Source organism: Maylandia zebra, linkage group LG8 (genome assembly GCF_041146795.1).
Source record: "Maylandia zebra isolate NMK-2024a linkage group LG8, Mzebra_GT3a, whole genome shotgun sequence".
NCBI lineage: Eukaryota > Metazoa > Chordata > Actinopteri > Cichliformes > Cichlidae > Maylandia > Maylandia zebra.
The window spans coordinates 1,686,618-1,699,678 of record NC_135174.1 but is presented as its reverse complement, the minus strand read 5'-3'; the positions used below and the strand labels follow the sequence as shown (position 1 = coordinate 1,699,678).

Here is a 13,061-nt window from a genome sequence, read left to right as displayed (position 1 = left end):
TTCAAGTTCTACCTCAGCGCCCCCTGCCTGTCATGTTTGTCCACTGCATCAGTGGCAAAGCAGACTGAGACAGCAGGGATCAGCGACCTACCAAAATAATGTCTATTTATTAGAAATATCAATAAGCTGATGTGTCACGTTCTTAAGCCTTACAATGAGATGAAACAGCCTTCACTGTAAGGTTCAAGGTTCTTTATTATTTGTCACATGCATAGTTATACAAGTATAACACACAGTGAAATGTAGCCTGACACGCTCCTCGACATGTGCAAAAATTGGGGGGGGGGGGTGTAGAGGAAGAACATTATATATATACATATACATATACATACACATATAGTATATACACTGGGTGAATGTGCAGTAAGAGCAGCAAGCAGGTGAATTCTGTACATTAATATGAATAGACATCTGACTATTTTACAGGATAGACAATATAAACATATTTAAAATTAAAGGAATTGAAATGTACATTGTGCCTTGGTTTAGTGTCTGGAAGAGTCCTGTCTCAGTCAATTATAGATGATGTGAGAGGGCGGGTGTGTGTGTTTAGGGCACGGATGGCTTGGGGATAGAAGCTCCTCTTGAGTCTCTCTGTCCTTGCCCGGAAGATGCGGAACCTTCTACCAGATTGCAGAAGTTGGAACAGTTTGTTGCCAGGATGGGACGGGTCCTTCAGTATCACTAATAAGTGGAAATAATTTAAATCTTTGACCAAATGTAACTTCTCTGCAATGGATTTTTAAAAATGATTATTTAGTATTTTAATTTTGCCATGTCATTAGAGTAATACCATATTTTGTTGCATTTAGCAAATAAGACGTACAGCAACAAACAGCTCTGACAATGGTCCAAGACAGATTTATTTCAGCATTTAAGCTACACATGAGTGAATCATAACGATCTGATAATTTACAGTTTATTCAAGTAAATAGGGAGTCCTCTTCTTCAAAAGAGTTGGTGTGAAGTTTCACTAGGTTCTCTGCTGCGACCAACAGTTTTTATAGCATACATGATTCCCTTAGGCTGTGTCATTGAAAACAGTGCAGATAATACCCTTCTCTTTATTTATACATGAAGCCAAGTGATACAAACAGCAATACAGGCATGTATTAAACGTATAAAGGCCTGGATGTCCTGTAATGCTCTTCTCCTTAATTTTCCATCTTTATAGTCTATTAGTTTCACGTTTATTGTCATTGGTGTTACCCAGGCTGAAATACTGTTTCTCACCAGCCTCTACAGTGCAATAGTCAATACAATTTAAAAAAGAAAAAGTTTTAAAAAGAGCAGTAAAAAATCGTAACAATAAATGGGGATAAAGAACATAAAATCTAAATTCTAAAACAAACACAAGTCTAAACAGTCACACTCATACAGGTAGCAGCAGCCCTTTCACAGAAGGGAGTTGTTAAAGTAAGTAGTGTGTGTATCTGGGGAGTATATTGTGTGTGTGTGTGTGTGTGTGTGTGTGTGTGTGTGTGTGTGTGTGCAGATAGGGGGCATCACAGTCCGATTGTGGATCTTACAGTGTAGCTGTGTGAGTAGCTGAGTGGATGGGGAGGGGGCACAGTCCATTTATCAGTCTCACAGCTTGTGCAAAGAAGCCTTCCAGCATCCTGGTGGTTCTGCAGCTGATGCTCCTGTACCTCTTGCCAGACGGCAGGAGGAAGAACAGGCCATGAGACGGGTGGTGGGGGTCTCTGATGATGGAGATAGCTCTGTGTATGCGGCCCTGTTTGTAGATCTCCTCCAGAGGCGAGAGAGGGGCACCAACAATCCTCCTGGCAGTCTTAACAATGCTATTCAGTTGTTGCTTCTTACAGGACTTGCAGCTGCCAAACCAAGATGTAAAACTTTGTGTCTGTTATAGTCCATTATAGTCCATGTTTGTCAGTTATCTTCAAATTATAAAATGCTTCAAATAAACGTGTAAGGAAAGCAGTTTGTCTCTAGTCTTCTGCATCCATCTGACATAGAGACACAGAGTTGTAAACACCACAGGTGAACTCTGACCGTATCCTGAAGATAGGATAAAGAGGTTCGGTGAAGCTGCAGTGGAACGTGTGGATGTGTGTTGGTGTATCAAAAATGATTCTGTAGAAGGATACAGTGCCAGCAGACCAGTCCAAATACACTCCCACTCTGTTCGTTTCAGTGGAGGGAGCAGGGCTATCTATGATCCGGACTGAGTTATTATGCCATGCAGAATAATTGTCAGCAGAACAGTCCAGACTCCAGGAGATGTTGTTCCCACCAATACGACTGTCAATACCATCACCACTCCTTTTAATCCCTCTGTAAGTCACTCCTATAGATACCAGCCCACTCCAGTCCACCTCCCAGTAACAGTGACCAGTCAGGCCACGTGTACACATCAGCTGGTACCAGCACTCAAACCTCTCAGAGTGATCTGGATACAGCCATTCCTCGTCGTCATCTGTCACAATGTTGTTTTCTGTCAGGTAAAGGTTCCTGTGTACTGTGTTCGGGTCCATTTTGAGTTCACAGGCGTCTGACGGCAGATCAAAATGAAAACAGAACCGTCAGAACCGTCCACAGAGCCAAGCACTGATGCCAGTCACATCACATGACTGCATCACCACGCAGATCACATGACCCAGAGCAAATTAATCCATTGTTATATCAAATTATTTTATACTACAGCTTCAGATAAACAATTAGTAAATGTACTGCAAGTCAGCAAGTTTAAGGCATAAAATCTTAAAAGGTAAAATCTTTTTGCCAACTTAATATTAAGAAATGTGATAACAACACATCGGTGCTAAAACATGAAACAAATCTTTTAACTGTGAGCTAACAGAGTTCAAAGACATTTGGTAGGCATCAAAGAAATGATACAAACTCTACATAATCAAGTTTGATCATAAATGTATTTAAACCTTCACAAAGTCCAGGTCATAGATCTGTCTTTTCTTTAGATGAATGACACTCGGTGTATGTATATGTATATGTATATATATATATATATATATATATATATATATATATATATATATATATATATATAAGCTCATTTTAGCTTCATTAATCAAGCTAAAAACACTTACATTTCCTCAGTCCTGGTTTCAATCGTTGAGCTCCGCAGCTGTCCAGCCTGGAATAATAATTCAAACAAAGAGACATGAAAATGTTTTCATACATTCGTTGGTTTTGTTTAGCTGAGTTTGGAGGATAAGCAAGACACGATGTGCTTGACTAGCTAAAAATTTGCATCTCAGAACAGTATTCTGTCCTCTAAAAAAATCTGATTTATTACTTCCAGGCTGGACGACTGTAATTCATTATTATCAGGAAGTCCTAAAAACTCCCTGAAAAGCCTTCAGCTAATCCAAAATGGCTTCCTGTTAAATCCAGAATTCAAAATCCTGATCCTCACATACAAGGTCTTAAATAATCAGGCCCCATCTTATCTTAATGACCTTGTAGTACCATATCACCCTATTAGAGCACTTGGCTCTCGCTCTGCAGGCCTACTTGTTGTTCCTAGAGTATTTAAAAGTAGAATGGGAGGCAGAGCCTTCAGTTTTCAGGCCCCTCTTCTGTGGAACGAATTGTGGATTTGGGAGAGAGAGACAACCTCTCGACTTTGAAGATTAAGGTTCAAACTTTCATTTTTGCTAAAGCATAAACTAATGGCTGGATCAGGTGACTCCGAACTCTCCCTTAGTTACAGTGCAATGGGCCGAGGCCTCCGTGGGCTTCTTCACTCCCCTCTTCCAAATCTCTAAATGTTTATACACCTCTCTGCATTTAATGGTTAGTTATGATTCATCTCTGGCTCTCTTCCACAGCGTGTCTTTGTCCTGTCTCCCTCCCCTCACCCCAACAGATGGCCCCGCCTCCCCCGAGCCTGCTTCTGCTGAAGGTTTCTTCCTGTTAAAGTTAAAGTTTTTCCTTCCCACTGTTGCCAAGTGCTTGCCAATAAGGGTTTGTTTGTTGATTTTTGTAGGGTGTTCACCTTACAATATGAAGCGCTTTGAGACAACTGTTGTTGTGATTTGGGGTTATGTAAATAAAGTTGAACTGAACTGGATTGAGTGGGTGGCTATGGTATTGTTTGACCTTGGTAAAGACTTTTCTGATGGGTTTATAGCCTCAGTCACTTGTATTAAGTAGAACATGATGTTTGTTTTGTACACTCTTGCTCCAGTTAGGGTAACCAAAAATGTTTTTACATGTGACTGACAGGTTGCTTGTAGTATCCATAGGTTGGTTTCTGAAGTCTTAATTTGAATAAGGTTACGAGCACCTGTCTTCCTACCTTAGAGAGTCCAATCTGCAGTGTGGATCCTGCAGTGCAGCAGAGAAGAGCGTCACTCCTGTGGGTCCTGGGTGATTATAACTCAGATCCAGCTTTCTTAGATGAGAAGGGTTTGAACTCAGTGCTGAGCTCAACGAAGCACAACCCTTCTTTGTTATCAGACAACCTGACAAGCTGTAAACATTTCAACATCATTGGGTTTATCTGTTTGAAATTTTGCATTAACTGTAGAAAATGTGTGATATGACAACATTAAAAAACTTGAAATAACAAAAAACAAAAGCATATTCTTATCTAACCTGAGAGTTTCAAGTTTGCACTGAGGACTCTTCAATCCACAAGACAGCAGCGCCACTCCTGAGTCCTGCAGGTCATTATTGTTCAGGTCCAGCTCTATCATACTGAATGACTGGCAACTGAGGACTGAAGCAAGAGCTTCACAGCTTTCATTCGACAGGCTACAGCCACCCAGCCTGAAGAAAAAAAAGAATTCAGTAAAATTTATAAGAAATCCAGCAAAATAGAATTTTCAGGACAAACTAGACCCTTCAGATTCTGAATGTTAGGCACCACAGGTTCAGAAGTGCTGATTTGAATATGAATGTTGTCACATGTTGTTGAAAAGCTCTTACCTGACAATCTTCAGTGTACACAGTTGACTCTCAAGTGGCGTGAAGAGATACGTGACTGCTAAATCCGTCAACTCATTATTATTTAGATCCAGCACTTCCAGAGTAGAGGACTGACTGCTGAGAACTCTGGAGAGAGTTTTACAGCTTCTCCATGAAAGCTCGCAGCCATTTAGCCTGAAGACATAATATTGAGCATTCATCAGAAATGTGGAATAAAAAAAATACAGAAAAAAAACTAAACAAATTTCAGCTCGTACTAATGAGAATTATTGAAAAATATTTGAATATAGATTTATTCATTCAGGGGTAGGTTCAGGTTACTATGGTGTCATTCATCGACACTATACATTTTCAATACAAACAGAGATAACAGAAAAGCATAATATTGCATAATGAAGAAATAAATAAAACCAAAAATGCCTCCTCTGTTTCACAATTTGATTTAAAATCATGTTAAATGAAATCATCATGGTTTATTAAGGTGGAAATAAGACAGCGTTGTGAAACATGACTAAGCTTCTCAGTTTGTTTCAAAGTTCAGTTTGGAATCTATAATTGTTCCGAGGTATTTGGACATTACACCATCGGACCTTTAAGGGACATGATCTTGAAGAGCACAGCCTCCATTTATTTTAAAACCACTAACAGGGAATCTAGCCATTTTTTTAACACTATTTGATTTTATTAACTGAAGTCCCCTCATTTCAGTGTTCCTGTTGAGATGTATACTTTAATTATATTTAATTAAATACAATTACATTTAAGTATTGATTATTCTGAGCTCTTGATGTCCCCATTTACTGTGTTTTTCTGTTAAATGTAAAGAACCCACATTAAACCTGTAATTCAGCGTTTGTTTGGGGTTGTTGTTTGTTTTTTCAGAAATGAATTCTTCTTATTATATAAAATTTAGATTTTGATTTATTGAATCACGTTTTTTGGTTGCTGTAATACAGTGGTTCTTTTAAGAAAAAATAAGATCTATGTTTTTCTTCTTCCTAAGATAATCTATCAAGCTATCAATCTATCTATTGGGCTGTCTGTCTGTCTGTCTGTGTGACCTGTAAATTGTGCGAACTGCAGCAAAAGAACGTGGATTAGAAATAATCATCAGTCTATTTGTATGCTATTTAGCACCAAGAATATTCACTGAGTAAAGCTTTTACTTTGACCTGGCCATTATTAGATTATGGGGCCAAGTTTAGACCTGAAAGCACAGAGTGGCCTTTAATGTTTAAATGGATCCAGCTGAAAGTTTAAGAGTCTCAGTGTGCAGCCATCACACTAAAAATTAATGGTAAGTATGAAAATACACATATGAACTTATGGAGATTAACAGTTTCCTGACTTTCCCTGTTTCATTTTCTAACCTATATATTTAAATAATACAATTTTAGTGTAAAAATTCTGAAACCAACCTGAGAACCTCAAGTTTAAAGTTTTTCTCCAGATCTGCAAACATTGTCCTTATGCCTGAATCATGCAGGTTGTTGTAACTCAGGTCCAGCTCTTTTAAACTAGAGGACTTGCTAAGAACAGAGGACAGTGCTTTACAGCTTCTGCTCAAAAGGTTACATCCAATCATCCTGATGGGGTAAGGAAAAAAACAAGTAGGAAGTTAATCATTTTTTCTCTTTCTTTACAGTATTTAAAGTGACAGTGACTTATCTGGTCGTGCATGAACATACAGAGATTTACTGGAAGCTTTGACCACTGGCAGCAGCCACATAAGACCTTCTTCAGAAGCAGAGTACTTCCTCAGGTCAAACTCATTCAAATCTTTTTCTGAAGACAGTAAGATGAAGACCAAAGCAGACCACTGAGCAGGGGATAGTTTAACCGTGAAAAGATTTCCTGATGTCAACGACTGTTGGATCCTTTCCACTAGAGAGTGGTCGTTCAGCTCATTCAGACAGTGGAACAGGTTAATGCTTCTCTCTGGGGACAGATTCTCCCCAATGTTCTCCCTGATGTACTTGGCTACTTCCTGGTTTATCTGTGAGTTTACGCCTGTCTCTTTGAGTAGTCCTTGTAGGAGAGTCTGATTGGACTGCAGTGACAAACCCAAAAGGAAACGTAGAAACAAGTCCAAGTAACCATTTGGACTTTGTAAGGCCTGTTCCACGGCACTCTGGTAGAAGAGTTTCAGTTCATATTGATTAGGCTTTGACATCTGAGTGGTTGTTTGCTCCTCTTCCAGCAGGTTGATTCCAGAGTTGATGAAGGTCAGATGGACGTGAAGAGCAGCCAGAAACTCCTGAACACTCAAATGGACGAAGCAGAACACCTTGTCCTGGTACAGTCCTCGCTCCTCTTTAAAGATCTGTGTGAACACTCCTGAGTACACTGAGGCTGCTCTGATATCAATGCCACACTCTGTCAGGTCTGATTCATAGAAGATCAGGTTTCCTTTCTGCAGCTGATCAAAAGCCAGTTTTCCCAGAGATTCAATCATCTTCCTGCTCTCTGGACTCCAGTGTGGATCTGTCTCAGCTCCTCCATCATACTTGACCTTTTTCATTTTGGCCTGAACCACCAGGAAGTGGATGTACAGCTCTGTCAAGTTCTTGGGCAGCTCTCCTCCCTTCTTGGTTTTCAGCACATCCTCCAGAACCGTAGCAGTGATCCAGCAGAAGACTGGGATGTGGCACATGATGTGGAGGCTTTGTGATGCTTTAATGTGGGAAATGATCCTGCTGGCCTGCTTTTCATTCCTGAAACTCTTCCTGAAGTACTCCTCCTTCTTCGAGTCAGTGAACCCTCTGATTTCTGTTATTACGTCAACACATTTAGGATCAATATGACTGGCCATTGCAGGCCGCGTGGTTATCCAGAGTCGAGCAGATGGAAGGAGTTTTCCTCTGATAAGGTTTGTCAGCAGTGCATCCACTGAGGTGGACTCTGTGACATCAGTTAGGATCTTATTATTTTGAAAGTCCAGAGGAAGGCGACACTCATCTAGACCGTCAAAGATAAACACAACCTGGAAGTCTTCAAATCTGCAAAATTCTGCATCCTTTGTTTCAGAGAAGAAGAGATGAACGAGTTCTACCAAGCTGAACTTTTCCTCCTTTAATCCATTTAGCTCCCTGAAAGTGAATGGAAATGTAAACTGGATATCTTGGTTGTTTTTGCCTTCTGCCCAGTCTAGAGTGAACTTTTGTGTTAATATCGTTTTCCCAATACCAGCCACTCCCTTTGTCAGCACTGTTCTGACTGGTTGATCTCTTCCCAGCAGCGGCTGAAATATGTCTTTACAGGCGATTGTCTTTTCTAACCTCGCACGTCGTCTAGATGCTGTTTCGATCTGTCTGACCTCATGTTCGTCACTGACCTCTCCGGTCCCTCCCTCTGTGATGTACAGCTCTGTGTAGATCTGATTGAGAGGTGTTGGGTTTCCTACTTTAGTAATTCCCTCAAACAAATGCTGGAACTTCCTTCTAAGATTTAATTTGAGTTTATCCTGGCAAATGGATGCACCCACTCCTGTTGGACAAAAAACAAATGAGATGGTGTTAAAATTTCAGAACAATGAACAGCTGGTCAAAATTTAAAATATGAGGCTTTTCTAGCAGAGGATAAAATATAATCTGTTTGATAACCACGACAGCTGTGTGCTTCTCTGTGCTTCTCTGTGCTTCTCTTGGGCTGGCTGCTTCAGTCTGTATGCCAAATATCACTGGGCAAAATAAGAAGCCCAAGTTGCTCAGCAATGCCTCCACTGCGGAATTAATTCAATTCAGTTTTACCTATACAGTGCCAAATCACAACAAGAATCGTTTCTTAATGACTTGCTTTGTGAAATAAAGGTCACATTGACTCATCAAGTACTTTTAAATATACTTGTAATGTTTGTACAGACAATGACTAACCGTGTGGATGATTTCTTATTTTTAGACTCATTAAATAGTACGTTAGCCGCAGAGAAATCACTGGGTTATAGTGTCATATCCCAGTCGTTGTACACGACTACGTGCACCCACAACAGACTGAGGCTTTGCATTAGGGGTGGGCGGTATAAACAGTATATGGTAGAAACAATATGAATTTGACCAACGGTAGGGATTTTGACTATACCGCTCTACTGCGATAGTGCATGCTGATGATGTCATCAAGTGCCTGTTTTGGTCAAAAGCATTGCAGCAGCTGCAAGAAAAATCATCTGCAAATTATGCCAGCAACAGTAATAGTGAAGAGATGAAGCACTTTTGGAATATGAGGAAAGCCAAAAACTGTGCTTCCTCCACTTCTGTACCATTGATTCATTAATGCTGAATTCTCTGGCAGCTGCTCTATTCCCATGTTGTTGCAGTATATTAATGACTAACCTCGTATTGTGGATGGATTATCTCAGTTGTTCTCCTGACTGAAGTTTGGTCCATTTAGAGCATCCTGCCATGCGATTGCATTTGTCCCTAACCATCGGGAACCCTCATGTTAACTTTTATCGATTGGAAAAAAGTTAGCGTTCATCCTCCAGCTTCACTGTGTTTATATATATATATATATCTGCTATATATGCTAACATAGCTGTGTCGCTAGCAATCACGTAGCACATCATTATATACCAGCTAGCCCAACTTCAGTAACCCTACAAACATCACTGCATGTTTAGGTGGAAGCTAGCGAGCTAACTTCCTGCTAACTTCTAACGCTGTTGAATTTAATAAATTCTGTTTTCATGGATGCCTGGATGTTAAACTTAATTGTTACACCTGGTAAAGCAGCAACACTGATCATTTTATTAAAGGTGAAATAATTTAGACAGTTTTTAACTCTCAGTGATGCTGCAGTGTTTGTTTGACTTTGGGACCTAAAGTGGACGGAGTTTAGGACCCAGATTACTCTGCGAGGCTCCTGACTACAGTAGCCGTAATGCTCCAACAATCCATCAAGCAGTGCGGCTTCGTAGCTTACCAAAGTCGTACTACAACATTTTTGACAGATTTTTGAGCGCCGTGTAGCACATGAAATCGGTTTGAGGTCAGTGAGCACAACCAGAATTCATACATGAGACGCACCGGATTGTAAGGCACACTGTTGATTTTTGAGAAAATTTACGGACTTTAAGTGCGCCTTATAGTGCGGAAAATACGGTATACAGAAGAAAATAAATTGTGATATATATCGTTACCGCACATGCTTCAACCTATACTGCGATATGGATTTTAGGCCATATCGCCCAGCCCTACTTTGCATCAGTGGGAGTGCCCTTACTGCTCTGCAAACAGACAGCCAGCTCCTCCTGGTTCATCCCCCTCAGAAAGTCCAGTGTGATCTTCACAAAAGCCTCCCTGGTGCTCCATGTCTGCTCTTCAGCCTTAGAAGCTAACACATCCTCATCCTCGCTGTCCTTCTCTGGGCAGGTGGAACGCTGCAGAATCCTCTGAAACCTTTTAAGCTCATTCTTCACAAAAGTGATGATGTTCTCTTCAAGCAGCTGGAAGACAATATTATAGGAAATTATCTTTCAGCATTTATGCATGTATTTATTTATGCATTGTGCACATATTCTCCTCTGTCAGGGGAATGTCATTGAGCCAATTAGAAACAGAACAGTGATGAAAATGTGCTTTAGACTTTCCCACCATAAAAACTGAGTCCAACGTTGTTTGATGCTGCTGAGCAGACTGACAGCTATGAACCTCAGACTTTTGTTGCCTGACTCTGCGAAGAGAGCGCACACGTGCACACATCCACAATTAACATTATTAAATGCAGTAATGGTCAGTAACACTATGGATCACTGCATAAATAAACTGAAAGTTGAATATGTACACAGTTATTTCTGGTATCTGTCCTCTGATCGGCACATATTCAGCACAGCACGGACCAGTAGGTAACGATAAAGGGTCTACAGGTGTCTACAGGTGTACGTGGGATTAATGAAATACTAACTGAGCCAAATGAAATGCAGAACAACAGTAAAGTGGGCGGGACACTGACAGTTTACATCAGCTAAGTGTAGGAGTGAGGACAGCAGTGTGCTATGAGACGCTCACAAGTCCCTGATGGAGTGGACATTTAACCCTTAGGTGCAGCATTAGTGATGTTTTTGAAAACAAAGAGGCAGGGCTGATTGCTTTTATGACTTTCAAAATGTTACCTTTTGTCAACAGAGAGGTTCCCTTCTTTGAAATTTAAAGGCGGGTGCATAGACCAGTCACTTTTCATGGACATAGAGCTGGACAGAGGAGAGCCTGCTAACTGCTTCGGCATCCTGGTAGGGAAACAGCATACTGTATATTAAATTTCAAAGATATCAAATCCAGTCATTATGTGTCAATGATTTTATTATACTTACTTTCTATTTGTAAACATTTGCTTTAAAAACTGATTTTTTGGATAAACAAATACATAGAGGGACATAACTTGGTGAAGCCCACATGGTTACTCCACTTCCTTTACAACATGGCTCACTGTGTTTGCCATGGGGGGAGACCCCCACAGAGCATTGCCTCAGGATTATTTTAAAATGAAATAGTACTAGTTTGTATGCCGTATAAGAAGTTCTTGTCTCACCCCGTAGCTTCATTGCCCAGGCAGGCTTCCATGCTCTTGGCATGTTTAGATGGTGTGCCCCCCTCCTCTGTGTCTCCACACTGACTCATGGCTGAGTGGACCACAGTGTCTTAACACATGAACACACACAACAACATGAATGCTGGGCAGCTCAGTTACGAACACGACACTGTGCTGGATAATAAAGTTAGCGCCCAAGCTCATGTCATCACCTGTTCACTCACACAGCTCAGCAGCAGCTAGTTTCTGTATTTCACCTGGACCCACAGAACGGGAGCATGATCAAAGTCGACTTTGATCATGCAGAAATAGAGTCATATTAAAACATACCGACATCAGATAAACTATATCCAGTAGAATGAAGATGCACAAATACGCAGGACGCCATCTACTTCCATTAGATATTTGCATCCTATGCTGTGAGCTGTTATACTCCACACTGTGCCATTGGCCCGATATTACTCATAGCTTGATAGCGCAAAGCATGTTATGTGATTAAACACTGCAGATGGAAATGTATTATATAAACTATGAAACCAATGAAACGACGCTGGGCCCGCAGTTCGGCCCACTCCCTGCTGACTGTATCTGCCCTCTTACCTGTTCAGCTGTTGCACATTTTACATACAAGCTCAAATGTACATTCAACATTGTTACGTTATGAGTGGTGCTCGGTAAAAGAAGACTTTTAAATACCTTGTAGCCAGAAAAACGAGCCGCAGTTCTGCGTAGAAATGAAACCGAAACTGTTTTCAGTTGTGAAATGAGGAGAGAGCTCAGCAGTGACACCCTGAGGCAGAGACGTGATCACTGAGATGTGACCAGAATTATTTCAGTGGTGGATTTCCACAAAATCATCTATTCTTAGCCATTTTATTTACAAAGCAAGGAGAGACGGGCATTTGTCAATAGGCAGATTTGGAAAGGATGTGCAGATGGAAGCGTACTAACAAGTAAAGGGGGCTGAAAAAGGCTCCCGGAGGAGCTGATTAAGGAAGACAATTGGAGAGGAGGATGAATCAGGAAGTGTAGAGGAAGGCGGAGGAAGTGAGAGCCGCTGTAAAGAAGTCGATGCAAAGCTGTAGTAACCTTGGCCAAGATACTAACCCCGGTGGTAAACGGTCTCTGATGCATCCATCAGAGTGTGGACGCTAGAAAGAAAGCACCACTGCATAGAAAAAGTGTGAATGGGTGTGAATAAGGCATGTTGCATCAAAGTTTCAGTGCTCGGGGAGAGTATAAGAATCAGGAGAAAAGAATGTTTCCTATGGGAAAGATTCATGGATGCAGTGAAGGACACGCAGAGGGCTGATGTGAGGAAGGAGGATGCTGGAACGGGGGAGATGGAGGCAGATGATGTGCTGTGGAGACGCCAAGAGGGAGCAGCTGAAAGAAGACGTTTTCCTTTAGAAAAAGCCTGCAGTGACATCTGTGGTCCGACAGCATGGAGGAACTTTATATACAGTCAACAAGTTGCCCTGCTGTGGTATGGTGGAACAAAAGCAAGGAATGAAGCTAATCATAAGGATCAACTTCTGTTCATCAGAGAGGAAAACACAAAAACTTGTGTGTAAAACAGACATTTCTACTCTCTAAGGTTTATGTGACTTTCTGGGAATGCT

General features: G+C 40.9%; 1 protein-coding gene across 1 annotated transcript; it reads right to left on the bottom strand.

Annotated features, from left to right (window-relative positions):
• Positions 1-195: 195 nt before the first annotated feature.
• Positions 196-12,257, bottom strand: LOC101473007 (protein NLRC3). The gene is made up of 12 exons (XM_076887164.1): positions 12,136-12,257; positions 11,440-11,548; positions 11,024-11,137; positions 10,506-10,584; positions 10,135-10,357; positions 6,606-8,403; positions 6,336-6,503; positions 4,918-5,091; positions 4,585-4,758; positions 4,286-4,459; positions 3,072-3,118; positions 196-2,515 (listed from the first exon to the last, which is right to left on the bottom strand). Exons 2-12 carry the CDS (start codon positions 11,526-11,528, stop codon positions 1,953-1,955), a joined length of 3,603 nt encoding a protein of 1,200 aa, XP_076743279.1. The 5' UTR covers positions 11,529-11,548; positions 12,136-12,257; the 3' UTR covers positions 196-1,952.
• Positions 12,258-13,061: the final 804 nt, after the last annotated feature.

Excerpts from the sequence above, each read along its gene's own strand:
- LOC101473007 (XM_076887164.1), bottom strand. The coding sequence starts at position 11,528 with ATGAGTCAGTGTGGAGACACAGAGGAGGGGGGCACACCATCTAAACAT. Across the intron at positions 8,404-10,134 it reads GGCTGTCTGTTTGCAGAGCA|GAGTGGGTGCATCCATTTGC; the intron begins GTAAGGGCACTC and ends TTTGTCCAACAG. Across the intron at positions 5,092-6,335 it reads TTTAAACTTGAGGTTCTCAG|GCTAAATGGCTGCGAGCTTT; the intron begins GTTGGTTTCAGA and ends TTATGTCTTCAG.